Here is an 18,889-nt window from a genome sequence, read left to right as displayed (position 1 = left end):
CTATTAGCCGTTATTTTAAGAACATTGAAAACTTGCTAAGACAGCCCTCCTCCAAACTGGCAACAAGAATTCATTAGCCAGACAAGGGTCAGGAAACTGGGAATGTCACATATGTGCTCAGACAGCATGTTCTGCTTGCCCACCAGCACACTACAGTTCCTAAGCAGCATTGTCTCACCATACACCCACCAAAACATTGCTTTTGTATAAATAAATAAGCTGAATTCTAACATAGACATTCAGACATTCATGAAAGATGCTTGTAATTAGTTGATCTGCTATTCCTATGGTGGGGGGTGGGCGTCAGCTGTAAGTAGTGCCTGGTTGCAGGCCAGTTCTGCTTTGCTGTTTTTTCTGTTGTTTTTCTGTTGTTCATTATCTTTATGAGAGTATCCCTGTTCACAAGTTACAGTGAACATGCGTACATTCTCTGCAGAGTACATTTGATGGTTCTTTGTATGTATGTTGAGTAAGTCTCCTTTTACAATCAGTGCATGTGCAATAGAACATGTGATACAAACCCCACATTTGCCACGTACTGATGTCTGGATTCCATTCACAGAGTGAATGCATGTTATTTCTTTCTTACAAACAGGCTTATGCATGTATCATCATCATCAATTTATTACAGTCAATGACGAGTTCAGACAGCATGTATGTGTGTTTCCTGTAAAATGTGAGCAGGGCTAGTGAATCTCCATGTAAAAAGTATGTTTAAAGATTCACATTATTTCAATTCTCATGTTCAGATAAACTCATAGGTGATCCTTCAGAAGTTGCCTGCATAAGGCGAATGGAAAAAATATAATTTATTGCTCTTAAATTAGTAAATATACCCCATTGTACAGTTATAAATGCTATTTCCTATGTGTTAGTTAAAGAGAAATAAATAATTGCTTATTCAGAGGAAAGGAAGTTTTATTTCCATACTGCAGATTAGTTTTTCAGCATATTTAATATGGCAAGATATCATTTCTTGTTATATCCTCAAGTCACTTTATATATCGTTTTGCATGTAAATGGGAGCATTTAATGGCTTTGAACTAGAAATCAAAATATTTCCCTTTTTGTCTTGGTACAAGACAGAATTGCTTTCTAAATATTTATGCATAAGACAGTGAAATAAATAATTTTGAAATCATGTGTTTTGGAAATATCTTCAATATACAGCTGAAGGGTAGAATCTGAAAAGAGAAATGCATGATTTACCATATGCAAAATATGGAAACATGACTAATTGTAACTTTGTAAGTACTTTTTTAAGCACTGCGAATATACTGTACTCAGTTTCTTCTGTTTGCTTCACAAACGTTATATATTTCTACATCTTATTTTGACTGTCCCACATGACCCTCACAGACATCTTTTTAAAAGCAAACCACAAAAATGTATTCACTCTGATTGAAAGAGCCATAAGAAATGTATTTATTGACCTGCCTCATTTATACCTACCTTTCTCCCAAAATGGGGAACCAAAGAGGCTCACATCATTTTCCTGTCCTCCATTTTATCTTCACAACACCCCTGTGAAGTGAGCTAGGCTGAGAGTGTGTGACATTCCCAACGACACCCAGCAAGCTTCTATGGCAGAACAGGGATTCAGGCCTGGGTCTCCCAGATCCTAGGCTGACACTAACCACTGCACTAAATTGACTCCTCTATCATGGATGCGTCTCTCATAACACAACAGAATAGTCATGTGCATTTGGTTCTTCAGCTGACCAACATAAACCCAAGTTTTAGATTGGGAATATTTGTGCCTCTGTCAGAACTTTTATATCCATATCTCTGGATCATGGCAAAGATTCACAACCCATATGTTGTTTACAGGATGATCCTGAGAGCTCTTGTAGTACGGGAAGCACAAAATAGTTTTTTTAAAGCCCTGAGAATTCCCCACAGAGGGGAATTGAGATAAGCCATGAAAAACATGGTGTATCTCCACCAGCAGCCCCATAGGTGTAGGGGGCCCAGCCAGGTAAGGTTGCTATCTAAGGTAAGGTCAGGACGCCATCTAAGGTCGTCCCTATCCTCCAGCAGGCCCCCAAAATGCCCCCAGCCATGCCAGTGCAGCTTTTTGTGCCAGCAGGCCTGGCCAATGGAGGCAGCTTCTGGACTGGATGCCATTGAGGTGCAAGGTGCCTGATTGCCAGGTTAAGTACCCCGGTGCATTAGCCCCCTGTGCCAGCAGGGTGGACACCTGCACTGGGCTGCGCCAACCCCAGAAGGGAATCTCTCCCCTGGATTGGGCTGCTTGTTGTTTAAACTATTTATAACCTTCATTGTCCATGAAGATCAATTGAAGTAGCTCACAACTTCAATAAACATACCTCAGTAAAATACCAAAAATGTCTGAACAGTAGCATAAAAATAAAAACAATGTACAGTAAACAACGACAAATAGTAAGATAAAAATAGTAAGGATCTAAAATACATCAGTTGCCTTTACAAAGAAACCAGAACCAAAAGAATAAAATGTAGCCCTTGAAAAGATGGGAAGGAGAGAAATCAGAAATTTAAAAATGCCTGAGAGAATAGATTTGATTTTTCCAGGTGTGTAAAACTTAACTGCTTTGAGGAGGGAATTCCACAATGGAGGCACCACAATGGAGGCACCACAATGGAGGAGGGAATTCCACAATGGACGCCCTATCTTCAATCACCACCCACCCTCATCCTGAAGATGAATGTACACAAGGCAGGACCTTTGCAGAGGATCTTAGTTGCAGTCAAATTCACATAGATTTGAAAGAAAAGGAGAACGTGTAAAAGAATATGATAATAGGCCATTAATTTTGGGCATAATATACAAATTGAACTATAGGAAAATATGTGGTCAAAGGGGCTTAATTTTACATCAAGTACCAGTCTGAAGGAGAATTTCTACATCTTGGAGGAGAATTTCTGAAGGAGAATTTCTACATACATGTCACCAGAGAAATTGTCAAAGTTGTACAAAAATGTTTTGAATGCATTTTGGAAATGTGATCATCATGGTGGACTTGTAACAAAGCTAAAAAAATGGATATAAATACAGTCAACAGTTCAAAAGATCTGAAATACTAATGTACCAATGAAACCGGGGGCTTCTCTTTTTGCCTTGATAATTTGTGGATTGGAGATAATTTGTGAATTGATTGATGATATTTTTGAGTTGATCATTTATGGATTGAAGGAATAGAAGATTAAGAAAAAAGATATAATGGGAAAATGTGAAGCTTATTAGTAATAATAATTAAGAGTTAATTTTATTAGGTAATTAGCAAGTAGTGATTCCTTAAGCATATTAATACTTAGTATAGATGAAATTCGGAACCCTTTTGTTAAATGTATTTTCTATGCTTTCTCTCTGTCCCTTTCTCTTTGTTTGTAGGCTTTTCCATTATTATTATTTTTTTAAAAAGAATAGATGGTCTTTTAAATTCCCTGCTTCAAGGCCATGTATGGTTTTAATGGTTAGAACTGACAATTTGAATTGTACCTGGAGATGTTCTGGCAAATTCTGCCATTCTGTTAAAATGCTAAGATGTGTCTCTCTAGCTTATGCCAATCAGCAGTTTCATTGCTATGTTTACACTCACTACAGGCACTGAATAGTCTTCAGATCCATGTAGAACACTTCATATTAATTTAATTTGGATTCTCCCACCACAGCAGAACTGCTGTTCAATAGATGCAAATATTATCATTCTGTACTACAAGGGCTTTTCTACCATTCTAAGTGTTCAAGCAAAACATTTTGTCACCCCATAATACTTTTACATACATACAAGTCATAAAAATTCTACTTGATTTCTGGAATGACATGAATATACCTTATCATACAGCCTGGCTGGACCAGCCCTTGAGACCAGCAAAATCTATTCTCCAAACTACAATTGCCCTTGAGAAAATGGCAGCTTTAGAGGGTGGACTCTGTGGCATCCTGTTCCTGCTGAGCTCCTTCCCTTCCTCAAATTGTTCTCCCCAGGTTTTGCCCCTAATTTTCAGGAATTTCTCAATCCAGAGTTGCCAGCCCTAACACACACACACACACAGAGACAGACATACACACACACCTAGGGAGTAGAGAGTATATTTGTTTATTTGTCTGTATTTATTTGTTTGTTTGTTTGTTTGTTCCACTTATATACCGCCATCCCCCGAGGGGCTCGTATCATTTATATTCTGTTTATCTCCTCAGTAGGACTCCTCACAGATAACAAAACATTAATATTAATTACTAATATATTATGTACAACATGAAACAATACTAGACTCACAAAATCTCTATGTCCAGTCCCCAAAATGTTACTAGATGCCTATTTATACATGCATGCATGCATGCATACTATTTATAGGTCACCTTTCTCATGGTGGATTGCACAAAGTCAATAGAATCAACAGCATGGGACATTCAATAAGTAATATAATAGGAACTGGACTGCAAGAAGAAATCTGAAATAAAGCATAAGTATTAACACGACATGTTACCAACGCAGAAATTACATAATGGGATAATACATACAGGAACAGTTGGTACATATAGTCTACAATCCTATTCCCTTCATTAAAGCATCTTTCTGAAATGCTGCCTTCTAAAGGACCTTCTAAGAACATTACTAGTCCTCATAGCCCTGCTACTAAACTACAGTGCTCTCAGCCCCACTTCTGTGTATGTACTGCAAATTAGCTTGTATCAATATGAACAGTACCGTTGACTTCCATGAGTTGTGGAATGTAACACCTTTTATTCATGTGTTTATTTATTGCTTTGCTGACACTCTGAATAGCATGAGATGGTTTATTATTTGTAAAAGCTGCAAAACACACTAGGCACTTTAATGATACAACTACACAGACCTCTGCCTAGGATCACAATGGGTACATGCATGTCACTGGGCTTGAAGTGTTAACCCCATTACAAAATACAAACTATACCAAAGATTAGGAACGGTACAACCAAGTCCAAGAGGAAGGCAGCATGGTTGACAAGCAGAGACTGGAATAACCTAAAATAAGAAAGCTTAGAGGAGAAAAATAAAATGGCTGTTTCTGAGGTTGGAACCCAAAGAGCAGTTCCTCAAGGCTGATTGAATAAAATGGGGAGTTTCTTCAGAGCAGACTATTTAGGCTTGCTGTCTCAATGGGGGGCGGGTGGAGTGACTGCATTTGGCTTACAGTGTGCAGTTGTAGTCAGTGTCAAAATTGACATTACAGTGCTGGGCTAGTGCAGAAAAGAAATTGGGATTGCAGTATTTTTTTTCTATTAAAGGGTGCACAATAAAAATGTGAACGGTACAGAAATAGTAGATAGACATTATTCTGTCTTCCTGATGATACTAGAACAAGAGGCTATTCGGTGAAATTAACATAATACTTTGTAACCATTAACAGTGTATATGTGTAAAAAACAGAAACTACATGAGAAAGAAAGGTAGTAATATATTACATTATTGGTTTAATACAGCCAGTAGGATTTTAATTGATGTCAACAAGGCTAGGTTTTACCCCGAAGATTGGCTATGTAGATATCACCAGATTTGTTATCCTTTATCATTATATCCAGCTGTAAAGCAGATGTCTGCTATGGAGGTCATGAAAGCAGCATAACGTACATTGGTTCTTTAGGTATGAGAAACATAACTTTTTAAATTAAGAAAAAATTAAAAGATTTTGTTAAAAAAAAGTATGACAAGGACTGGAAAATCTTCTGAAGGGGCAGAATGCTATGCCAGGCAAATAGTTAAAAGTAAGAAGAGAAATCTCACTCTCAAATCCCTGAGAACTTCCATTTTTTAAAAAAAGCATTAGGTAGCAGATAATGTGAAAGACCTCTGATAGAGTAGACAACACTGATTTTGGTAGACCAATGATTTGACATAGTTTATGGTAAATTCATTAGTTTAATGTGTTTGTGTGAGGGAGATATTTCCCAATGGCCCCATGATTCCTCTTGGGTCCACAGCTTGTTATGATGGTGTTCTTAAATTCAGAAGAAAACTATCCCAGTTTTGCCATGTTTGGACTTGGGCTATGATAGATATTATGATAGCAGACATGAGCCCATGCTGACAAGTGATACATGAGATGACACCAGAGACCATGGATGCAATCCTGTATGTTCAACGTAATTTAGTTGAACTGGAATAAAAACAGTTATTTCATGTGTTATCCCCATGGAAATGGAATGCCATACTTTTTGCACTCGGTAAGGCAGTAGTGTGAGCATAGAGTTGAATATTGGTCAAAACACCAAAGTGTTGGTTTATATCTGGTACAGCCCAATCCAGAGACAGTGCTGAATCCCCCTCTGGATGCGGCACTGGCTTAGTCCGGCAGAGCCATGGGATGCCTAGCCAAGGCACCTAGCTCTCCACCAGTGTTTCTCCACTGCCCTGAGCTGTGTCTGTGTGGCAGTGGCATTCCCGGGGGTGGAGCTGACCTTAGTAGCTTCCACTGCCGGTTTAGCCTCTTGCACCAGCAGACACTTGGGGCTTGGACATATGCTGCAACTTTTGTGGTATATCTCTGCCTCCTCCTATGGGAGAGTTAAAGGTAAGATGTTTTAAACTTTTGGGCATTCTTGCATCACAGGAAAGCCCCTTGGACCGGGTGGGGGGGCAGTGGTGGAACGGTGCTGCTTCTGCCCACATACCAGCTCTGGCTTGGGCTGGCAGTGATTTTTAGCAGCATTTTATTTTTAAATAGAGAGACTTTGTATGTGTGTATTAGATTTCAAGGGGGAAGGGGATCCAACACCTTTCATCTTCAGTGTTAAATTCCCTTTGACTTTAGTTGAAGAAAAAGCACAATCACAGCTGTTTTATAAAATGTAACACAATATTGTTTGTGCTATATTTTCTTTGCAAACTACTGAGTGATACTAATCCCATGAGTAATAGTAGTGCTGAACAATCACACTGCTGATTTGAATGTTTCAATAATTCATATTTAAATCTGAATACATTTGCTGAAATGCCTACTATATATTTTATTGGAGGTCTTTTCTGCTATTTTAATTAGAAAGTGCAAGTTGTTGATGAAAACTATCTTTAAGGCTAAGCATTGAGAGGGGCATTCTTTAAACAAGGTGCATTCTTCAGAAAACCCATGATAGTGTGTTTCTGTATGTGGACGTAGCTCTTAGATAAGAAACAAAAAACAGCAACTGAAAATATCACATCACATAATAATATTGATTTTTTCTTTTATTTCAGGGCTCTCCTAAACCAATTGCTATTGAGCCTTGCTCAGGAAATAAAGCTGCAGTACTGACTGTGTTTTTATGCCTGCCAAGGGGGTCATCAGGAGTTCCACCACCTGGTCAGTCAGGTAAGAAGAAACCCCTTAAAGAGCACGTATAGATATACATAATTTTTCAGGGGTATACTTTTACAAGACCTGATACAATATTTTCATACAAAATACTACGGGGAATCCAGTAGTATTTTGAAATCAATAATATTATTCAGTCACCTGCTATCCACTGGAGTCCAAATTCAAAGTGTTGGTATTGACCTTTAAGGCCCTTTGCGGCCTGGGGCCCTCATATCTTCGTGACCATCTTACCCCATATGTCCCAATAGGCCTCTGTGCTCAGCAGAGGACAATTTACTGGTGGTCCCTTGCCCCTCAATGATGAATCTGGCCTCAACTCGGGCCAGGGCCTTTATGGCCCTGGTCCCTGCCTGGTGGAACATTCTTCCATCAGCGGTTAGGGCCCTGCGGGACCTTGGTGAGTTCCGCAGGGCCTGCAAAACGGAGTTGTTCCACCAGGCCTTTGGGGAGGCCGACCGCGGATTGCCTGCCCCCTTCTGATGCCCCTGCATTGTGTTTGTACCATCTCCAGCATTACTGGCACTGTAGTCCATCATTCTCGGCGCTGCTGGTCCCCTCCCAGCCTTGGGACTGGATGCCATAAATAATGTAATTTTAATTAGATTTTATGTGGATGCTGCTATGGAAAATTTTTAAGGGTTTTAATGTTAATGTTTATATCTCTATCTATTGTTTTACCAGCCTTGTTTATGGGCCCTGTACACTGCTCAGAGCCCTTTGGGGACTGAGCAGTCTATGAAATATAATTAATTGATTGATAGATAGATGGATAGATGGATAGATGGATAGATAGATAGAATTGTTTATCACTCATTCTAAATTAATTAAATTAATAAGCATTCTTTGCTCAGCCATCAAAAACATTGATTTCTTATTGAATCATTCCTTTGTACCAAGGAATGTAAAGTAAAACTGACAGTGCACACCCCACTGAGTTTCCCTTGTGTTGACTATTCAATTGTTAATCCCCTTTGAAGCAAACTGCCATTTTACAAAAACCAGGCACACAGATACTAGTGGCACAACAGCGGTGTCATAGCTAGGGCCAAGTGGGTGGAACTGTCCCAGGCACAGCCAGAAGAGGATCCTCTTTCTCTGATAAGCCCTGGTAACAGCAGGGTATAGCTGGCTCAAAGCTTGAAAAGGGAAGGCCGGAGGTGAAAGGGCACACTTGGAATGGGAGGGAAGAGGGGGTTAGTGACCTTAGAAGATGGCAGTGGTGCCACAGTAGAGCCAGATCCACCAAAGAATACACTTGAAAGTCCTTGTGAAGTTTAAAGTGCTTTTTCTATCAGCAGACTGATTAGCCCACATAGTTCATGCTGTATCCCCGCTGGCTATATAGCACAGAAAATCAAGGCAGACTGAAGTAAAATAGAATAAAAGGCATTTTGAACATTCTAAACTGTAGCAGAATGGCATAGCACAAATAACTGGGTATAGGGAGACAAGTTCTTTTGTTAAATAATGCCTGGATGACACACAGCAAATTTGGCGTTACAGACCAACAGCAATGTTGAGAGGTGGTTGGCAATTGTGATGCTTCTGTTTCTTCCTGGAGCTTATTTTCAAGATAACTCTTATCTTTCTGTCTCCCTCTCCCCACTGCATGGAATGACTGACTATAGCTAAAGTTATGAACTATTGTTACTGGATCATACTGCTGTTGGGAATGTCTCAGCTGCCAATCCAATCTAAATTGCTAAAATTTGCTTTTGGCCTTCTCAGCCTCTGTAACACAGGCTGAACACTTCTCTTCATATTAGATACAGGATTCAGAACAACACAGACCATCATGGCACTCAATAAGCCAAAGGCTGTGGGATAAAGTAATTGTCTCCCAGAACACTTTATAGAATCTATCTCCCTGTCCGCAATTTTTTGATGTTGTTTTATCCTCTTCAATGCAACTCCAAAAAAACCTCAGATTCCAACATCATGAGTGCCATGGCAGTGCATATTTCTGGTAATAAGGAATACCAAAATAAGTTGAGAAATTCAATGCAGGAAGACTTCCAAGGCATCATTAGTTGAATATTGTCTGCCTATGTATATATTTAGTCAGAAGTTCTGGAATTCTGAATTTAAAATACAACACGATCCTCTCTAGAGCTACTCCAGTCTAAGCCCGCTGAAATGAATGGCTTAGACAGGAGTAACTCTCCTTAGGATCACACTGTTAGTGCTGCAACAACAAACTCTCCAATTAGAATAATTCATGTAAATTATATTTTTCTATAAATCAGATTTGTGTATTTCATTCAGTGTGCATGGTTTCACAGATCTGCCAACTGAATGTTTTGAAGGATTTGGAATAGGAAATATTTAGTGATGCCGTCTGAAAGAAGAGAAAAAACTAGGGAAATGACTGAGTAGAAATAGGAAATGATGATCAACTTGTAGCAGGGGATAGATTGATATATGTACTGGGGGAGTTTGCGGTCTTGCTTTTAACCCTTGGATCTCTAATCAGGCCTTCTCCATTTGCAAACACATGGAAAGAAAATACAATGAAAGCTGATCCACTAAAAGTGGTAATACTCAAAGCTTCAGCTACTTCCCAAGCCAGTGCTTTCAAACAATTTAGTATGGGAGGCACATGAAATATAGTATATAGCACTGTGAAAAGGGACAGATAAAATCAAGTGAAGCCCATGTAGTAAAGTTATGCATATACCATGGGTAGATCTTTTCAGCAGTATTTTATAATAAAGAAACCAAGGATAAGGATAAATTAAAAAATCTCTAGAGCTAGAGGAAGCATAATATATCTGGAAAAAGGAAATTAGTATAGGACAACACTATTAAAAGGTGTACTGAATTTATGGGAGGGCACAGATTGCCTGCATCTCAGTGTTTCCAGATTTGTCATACTATGTATATATTATAAAGAAAATACAGCACCAGATGGGTTCTGAAGTAATCATTCAAAAGTAATTTATATGAAATTTATATGAAATGGTAACAAAACAACACCACTACCTACTAAGAGAAATGGAGAAAGATACCATTATTTCAAACGGGATGTGGACCTGGTTATGGCAATATTTCCCCAAATTAATGCTCAGAGAAGGTGTGTGCAAAATCCATTCCTGACAATACCTTACCCCATTCAAGTTTAGAGCATATATACCGGGACATGTGGAAATGTGGAAAACTAAGTTGCTTCTTTTTGGAACTACCCTAAGATTGTGTCATACTGGGAATCCGTTTTAAGATATATTAACAAAATGACTGGCTATAACTAGATCTGGCTCTCTTTGTATATTTAATTATGTTTGCTTCTGATTATAATCTGGAATTGACTTTACTAGTGTAGCAATTGTTCGAAGGTGGGGAAAAGCCAATCCATCACTCACAACTGAATAGCTTTGCAGGATGTGGGAGATTATAACTTATTATGAAACTGAGTAAATATAGAATGGGTTACAGAAGGCAGTCCAGTGTTTACTAGAAAATGGGTGATATTCCTAACAAATGGAGACCAGCAATCAAGTTGTTGGATCATTTCTAGCTTGCTCCTTGCATACCTCTTGAATTCAGCATGAAGGGCAATGGTAGTATAGGGCATGCATCGTGAAATTGATGGGGAGCAAGTGAAAACAATGCTATGTGGTAAATACTCACATAGGACTGAATTCCCATTCCTCCCCTGTTCACTCTTTCTAGCCACATCATTCTTACTTTTCCACTTCTGTGCGTGTGTGTGATCTTTGACACTCCTTAGTCCTTTTCTGCTATTCCTTTGCCATCCTCTCTGTATCTCTTTCTTCCTCTGCATTCTTCCTGCATTCATATCATTTCTCTTTCCACCCTCCACAATTGTTCTGCCATTGCATTTCTCCTCATTCTTTCCTCCTCCTCCCCAACCTTTGATCCCCCTCACATTACCCTCACATTTTCCCCCCAACACACACACAATTCCCTTATTTCTTTACCCAATGAACTTCCATTCCCTGTAACTCTTATTTTCTCATAGGCCCACCCTCCACATTCGTCCTTATCATTCTCCCTCTTTTATATGGCATCCTTTCCTTTTCCTCAGACTGTTTTCCACTCCACCTTTCCTTCCACTATCCCTCATCAGCCTCTATTGCACTCCTTAATATTCTCATCCTGTTTCCCAGTCCATGCTTTCAAACCCATCATTCCCTTCCTCTCTTTGCCACACTCCTTTCTCAGCCCCTCTCCTTAAGGTCATAGTAATCCATTCACATCATTCCTTTAACTGTTTTTCCCTTCACTACCAAAACACTTGAACAGGTACTGACATACACATCCCACCCATTGGCTCACAGTGGAGGGGGATGTGTAGATGTATGGTTTCACTCTGCAGATGACTTCACAATTTTCAGGCCAGCTTGCTCATCATGCCTGCTGTCCCACACTCCTGTTCTCCCTCTCTGCACATCTCCCTGCTATCCCAATTCTCCAGGTGCATGTGTGGCCAAATATTCCCCACCTTCAGTCTGAAGTGGGGAAGTCTGGGGAATATTTTGCCATAGGAAGTGCTAAGTTGTATCCACCAGGCCTTAGCTGTTCTAATGCCACAAATATCTTCCAGAGCCTTAGGTTGTCAGCTAAGAAAAACTGTGAAGAGTTGAAATTCTGTGAATACTTTGCTTTCCACCAAATACCATCCATATCTGCACCATCATTTGGGACAGATTAGTCAAGCCAGGGGAAAGGAATAGATGACACTAATTACGTACATTAGGTTTACATAGCCTTCTATTGGGCACTCATGCTTATTTAGACATTTCTGGAGAAATTTTATAACCACAAATGCCCCGGATGAAGTTCCTCCTCAGTTCTTAGAGGTAATTATTGATCAGAATGTGCTCATTTTTTTACTTTGCCCTGTTGCATGAACCACTTGGATTTGCTTTACTAAACATTTTCCGTGACCGACTAAACACCTCTGGTGTGGTATGCTTTCTCCAGCCTGGTCTTATGCGATATCATAATTTGGATGATATGGACTAATGCCTGAAATGAAGGTTTCTGTAGCAAGTTGGCTCAAGCTCCTTTCTAGTGCCATCCTACCTTTCAGTTCTACGCATTTGGACACGCAATGTGCTTTTAAAGTTTAGAAGTAAACCCTAGGGTTGCCAACTTCAAGGCAGGGCCAGGTGTTCTCCCGGAATTACAGGAGATCTCCAAACTACAGAGATCAGTTCTCCTGGAGAAAATGGCAGCTTCAGAGGGTAGACTGCATGGCATCACATCCTTGGTAAACTACTTCTCCTCCTCATACTATTTCCTTCCCTTCCTTCCCTCCTCATACTCTTTCCTTCCTGCCCAAAAAATCTCCAGGAATTTCTTATTTTGGAGTTGGCAACCCTGATTGATTCCACTGATTTCTTCCCAGATAAATATCAATACAGGTGCAGTATTAATGCTTGTGTAATATTTGCAATTATGCATATATTTACTCAGATGTAGCCAGATTAACTGGTATGGTTCACTGCTACTTTTGTTCTGTCTACATTAAGTTATATGTCTGAACAACTCATAAGGATTTTACATGAAGATTTCTAAGCTTTGCCAGCTATCCCTATTCCTAAAGTTTAGTTTGTACAGTTTTTTATTGTTTTCAAAGACCCGTTCTCTGCTCTTCATTCCTGAAAATTTATTTCACTCCTAGATTGTTCTTTCTGTGCTCTTCAATATTTCAGTCCAACTATATAGCCAGACCTTGAGTTAGTCATTTCTTTCAGTTTCAGCAGCATTTTTGGCAGTTTGCTTTTCTAAAAGATAATTTATACATTACCTTTTTGCCCCTTGCATTCCTGTTGTCTTGTTCATTTTGTTTAATGCCCTCAGTATTAGAGAGCTATATTTTAATATTTTTTCAAGCCCTCAATATAGCGGCTCTGATGAAAAAATTACCACATTGCTCATTCTTCCTTCTTTTATTGCTGAACCATAAAAAACACTGAGGTTCTCAAAAGTATAGGCTATGTAACTGTGGTCACAATCTAGCCTTAGTTTGCTGGCACAGAGGGCAATATGCAGAGGTGCAAATATATGTGGACCAGCCCATGTGGGAAAGCCACTTCAGGTGTTCTGTTGTATGCTAGGCCAGGGTGCAGAAGCCAAAGATGGTCAGACTACTACTGCTATAAGCCCTTGCAGCCATGCTGTGTGGGTTGCTCTAGTCAATGTGCAACATTGCTGCAGGGTAAGGCTACAGCCATTGTTCATGAGCATGTATGCATGTAGCATGATAGATAGGAAGGTTCTTATTGTAACAGCTACAATAAAGCTGAAAGGGAGGAGGTGGCTGTAGCTGCACACTTCAGTCTTCTGAAAGCATGCTATTTGAGCTGTCTCTTTCCTTCTTTCCCCATAAGTTCTGGGGCTCTGTGGGATATTATTGCTGTTGTTACAAGTGGGAACTTGCAAGAAACTTGTGAAGAGGGTGCATCCCTTCCTACCTCCCACCCTTGGCACTCCTTTCATCCCCTTACCCTTGCTGCTCTCCTCACCTACCCCCTGTGGCACAACTGGCCTGGAGCAGCTGCCAGCATCCTCCTCTTGAATGACCAGACCTGCAGAGCTACTAGCAACTTTCTCTAGATCAGCATTTTCCAAATGGTGGGTCGTGACCCAGTGCAAAATGCTGGGTCACCTAATGTCCAGGGCTGGGGCCAACCACCCCACATCCTTGCTCGGAGGGCACAACGCACCTGAAGCAGGACCAGCTGGGATGATACAGCAGCTTCGGGGCTCCTCCCTGGCCAGCCGACCACGTGGAAAGGGGCCGGGGACCGAGCCACAGCTCGCAGCAGGCACTGGTACCGCAAGGGAGGTGAGGGTGGAAGCAGCATCCCGGGGAGCCTCTTTGACTCTGCCACATGCAGATGAAGCCTGGTGCAGGGCTGGGTTCACCCCTGCCAAGCCAGCACGGGCAGATGCATTGCGGGGTGACGTTCAAATGTGTTTTCTTTTACTAATAAATAGGCCATAAAATTTTTAGTGGGTCACGAAAGAGAGGTATTAAAATAATCGGGCCATGGAAAAAATTTTTTGGGAAACTCTGCTCTAGTTCAACTGGGCCCAAAACAGCCAGGCCCAGACAACACTTTTTAAAAAATGGAATCCTGCTCCCTCATTGGTTGAGGGTTTGTTGTCACGACATTCAATTCCTTCGCGCTTTATTGTTTAGGATTTTAGAGTTCAGATTTGTCTGCAAACTTGGGTAGTACCACAAGTTTGCTAAGCATCTGTTTGGAGCAAGGGTGCTTCCATCTGCAGATTTAAACATCCACAGGCTGGGGGCACACATGGGAATTAGATATATAGTTGTACAAACACAACACAAACAGGGAGGAGAATCTATATGATTTTACTGGGGGAATGTTAAACAAAACAAAAAGGTCTTTACCTGCTGCTGGAAGGCAATGGCACAGGAAGGCAGATGAATCTCCCTGGGGAAGAAGTTCCACAGTTTTGACATTACCAATTTTTGGGATGTTCTAAATCTATGTCAACTGGGCAAGTGGAGGTGCCAGTGTATGGGTATTTGCTCGTGGATTATCTGGTCTCCAAGCTTTACTAAGTGTGTCATTTGTGTTCTATAATGTCATGATCTGATTTTTTTTAAATGAACAAGACATTTAACAAAATAGAGAGTTGAGATGAATGAAACTTCAGTGATGCTGTGGAATAAAGTGGTGTGCAGCATATTTTGACAGGTGGTCTTTTGTATATTGTTCTGCGCTATTTACACTGGTTATCTTTGAGATTGATGACAGGGTAAAAAACTCAAAATACATGGCAACAAGTGTTTTATTTTGCCTTCGGAACACATCATTTCTCAATACCCCTCAGGTTTTATTTGTCTGCTGGGCTGTTTTAGGTACATATTCATGTCCTTTCCTTACATCAAGCTGTTAATTTCAGCACTGGAGGTATATTTTCAAGCCCACTGGCAGACAAAAATGAGAAGCCAGTAGAACCTTACATCTGTTCAGCTAAATTTTGTATGGTTTGCTACCATCCTGACCATTTCATCACAAGGCTAGGCTATTAATATTTTAAAAGCTAGTTCGGTAAAATTCTAGATTGACAAGGGGAAAATAAAGCCTATGTCCTTATGAATAACTGTTCATATAGTTCTGTATACCAGCTAGTACATGCAGCCAACATTTTTCAACTCTGTGTATCTGTGTGTGTGTGTGTGTGTGTGTAATACACACATACAAAATAAATCTCTCTTTCCTAGTTCAAGGACAGTTAAAGCAAATGAAGGGAAAAATCCCTAATATCTATGGCTTCTCCAGTTTCACATGCATGCAGTCCTAAGCAGAGTCCAATTTCAGTAGTCTTGCAGCCCAACCCACAAATCCCATTCTGGAGGTGACATAGGCTTATGCTGGCAGAAATGCCCTCCCTGGGGCACTTACCCTGGTGGAGGTGCAATCCACTGTTGCTTGGCCATTAAGGCAACTTGCAACAACAGGCCACAGCACCTGATCTTGCATTGGCACTCCCATGCCACCCCTAGCTGCACCAACTTGGTGGGGGCATCTCAGGGGTTTTCTGGGGGGCAGGGCCAACCTTAGTCTGCCTCCAAAGCACAGTCGACCTTTGTGCCCCAGCAAAGTCACCAGCAGAAATACATCATGATTTTTGTACCATATCTCCATTCACCCCATGGGGGATTTTGAGATGAGTGTTTTTCCTTTACATTTTTGGACTTTCTGCATTGTGGGAATGCTGGAACAGTGCCATCCCTGCTTGCCCATCAGCTCTGGATTAGGCTGTTAGAAGGATGTAGCTGTACTTCACATTGCAGAGTTAGGCTTCTAACTATTACTGCAGCGTTTGCTGTGCCAATCGAAGTCTTGCTCAGAATTCCCAAATTCCAGCCTCCTATTCTGTTTGTTTCTTGGGTTGCTGGAGTGCTTGCTTCCTGCTCTTAGAAAATTGGCAGCATGTTCTGTTTTCAAGTGAGACAGAGACTCATGTCTGGCTTTCAGATCTTTAAAAATAATTAAGGTGGTGCATTTTGATATATCAAATTGGAGTTTTCTCTGTGTTACTGAAGTCTTTTGATAACCTTGTCAGCAAGCATAATGTGAACTACATGTGACAGTCAGCATATTTTTCACTTTCTGATAATATCAACAGTTGGGTTGAAACACCAATAGGGTCTCTTAACACATTCCCTATCCTCTCTTAACATGGTTTCCTAGAACTCTGTCCTTCCAGATGTCCTGCACAAGAAAAAAAAGGCATACTTTGTGGGATGGGGGATGCACTCAGTATTAGGGGCTCCTCAAAGGAGTATGGACTTGTAGAATGAGCATGGGATTGGCAGAGATGCCTAGCCTTATCTCATTTCCAAGATGGGATGCTCCCACTCAGCTGATAATGGGAGAGAATGAAACCAGCTGGCTCTTATGAGACCAGCTGGGTTTTATTGCCCCGGGAAGAGAAGTGGGGATTTCCCCATTTGCAGTGACACTGACAGGGCTCTCCCTCGCAGGGAGCTAACCAGCTCATGCCACTTGTTGGGATGAGTTGGGGACCAACTCTGGGTCTACACCAGTGGTTCTCAAACTGTGGGTCACAACCTCTTTGGGGGTCGAACGACCCTTTCACAGGGGTTGCCTAAGACCATTGGAAAACACATAGTCATTACAATTATGAAGTAGCAACAAAAATAATTTTATGGTTGGGGGTCACCACAACATGAGGAACTGTATTAAGGGGTTGCGGCATTAGGATGGTTGAGAACCACCACCCTAGTACACAATGCAACCCTAACCCGAAACCGATCCCCTGCCGTTGGCTTAACCCTAACCCTAATTTGGTTTTTAAAAAGAATTTTTTAGTCATAAATTGTCACCCGAACCCTAACTTTGAGGCAAAACCTGACATGGACCATAGGCCTACTCCTTGTCCATGCACTAGAACACAATGCAACCCTAATCCAAATCCGATCCTCTGCTGTTGGCTTAACCCTAACCTGGTTTTTAAAAAGCGTTTATTTAGTGATAAATTGTCACCAGAACTCTATGAGGCAAAACCTGACATGGACCATAGGCCTACTCCTAGTCCATGCACAAGAAGAAGGAGGAGGAGGAGGAGGAGTTGGAGTTTGGATTTATATCCCCCCTTTCTCTCCTGAAGGAGACTCAAAGGGGCTTACAATCTCCTTGCCCTCCCCCCTCACAACAAACACCCTGTGTGATAGGTGGGGCTGAGAGAGCTCCAAGATGCTGTGACTAGCCCAAGGTCACCCAGTTGGCGTGTGTGGGCGTGTACAGGCTAATCTGAATTCTCCAGATAAGCCTCCACAGCTCAGACGGCAGAGCTGGGAATCAAACCCAGTTCCTCCAGATTAGATACATGAGCTCTTAACCTCCTGTGCCATTGCTGCTCCATAGAACACAATGCAACCCTAATCTGAATCCGATCCTCTGCTGTTGGCTAAACTCTAACCCTAACTTGGTTTTTAAAAAGCATTTATTTAGTGATAAATTGTCACCCGAACTCTAACTATGAGGCAAAACCTGACACGGACTGTGGGTCACGACCTCTTTGGGGGTCGAATGACCTTTACACAGGGGTTGCCTAAGACCATTGGAAAACACATATTCATTACAGTTATGAAGTAGCAACAAAAATAATTTTATAGTTGGGGGTCACCACACATGAGGAACTGTATTAAGGGGTTGTGGCATTAGGAAGGTTGAGAACCACTGGTCTACACCATTACAGGGTAGAGACCTTAAAAGGAAGCTCAGAAAACCAAGAGAGAGATGGGTGGCTTGATAGACTCTGAGAAGTGATTCAAGCCAAGAGGAGAGCCCAGAATAAGGTCAATAGTAGGATTGGTAGATGGGCAAAAAATTTGGCCCCAGTTCGGATTTGGGCCAGCCTCAGATAGAGGGGCTTGGATTGTCTGAGCTCGGATCCATCTGAACCTGCAGGAACATCCGAGAAATTTGGATGCATTTTTATTTTTTTGTTGTGTTTTCACATTTCGGCTGGCAGGGGGTGCATTTTGGGGTGTATTGGCACCAAAATTGCAGGGTATCATCAGGAGACTGTCTTGATGATACCCCCAAATTTCGGTGTAGTTTGGTTCAGGGGGGCCAAAGTTATGGGCCCTCAAAAGGCGTGCCCCATCCCCAGTTTTGCACAGTAACACAATGCAGCAGCCCAGCCTTGTGCTAGCCTGCTCCATCCATTCATCATTCAGTCGTCAGACTGGGAAGCAGCAGCAGCAGCAACGAGTGTGTGAGTAGGGTCATTTTGGGGGGTTATTTTGGGTTGGGGTGTTGGAGTTGTGTTGCCGCAGGGGTGTATTCATGATTAACTCATGTTCATGATTAACTCATGAACACTCTGAACATTTCATGTGACCTTGAATGATGTGTATACATTCACACGGCCCAACCATATTATAATTCCAAAACCCAGGTGTGTGCCCCCCGGCTAGTGGGATCAGCTGGCATCTCCCTTTTTCCCCGGCTTGTTTTTTTTGAATGTTTGAATGAGTTTGCTGGGGGAATTTGGGGAGGTTGCAGGGGGGTTGTTTTGGGTTGGGGTG

The 18,889-nt window shown here is 41.3% G+C and overlaps 1 protein-coding gene across 1 annotated transcript in view; it reads left to right on the top strand.

Annotated features, from left to right (window-relative positions):
* The window catches only part of ATRNL1 (attractin like 1), a 575,975-nt gene that overhangs the window by 477,472 nt on the left and 79,614 nt on the right, over positions 1–18,889 (top strand). The window contains exon 27 of the mRNA XM_048507055.1: positions 7,200–7,314. Within this exon, the coding sequence (XP_048363012.1) occupies positions 7,200–7,314 (115 nt within the window). The remainder of the gene's footprint in view (positions 1–7,199; positions 7,315–18,889) is intronic.

This window comes from Sphaerodactylus townsendi, linkage group LG08 (genome assembly GCF_021028975.2).
Source record: "Sphaerodactylus townsendi isolate TG3544 linkage group LG08, MPM_Stown_v2.3, whole genome shotgun sequence".
Classification (NCBI taxonomy): domain Eukaryota; kingdom Metazoa; phylum Chordata; class Lepidosauria; order Squamata; family Sphaerodactylidae; genus Sphaerodactylus; species Sphaerodactylus townsendi.
This window is presented reverse-complemented; position numbering and strand designations above follow the sequence as displayed.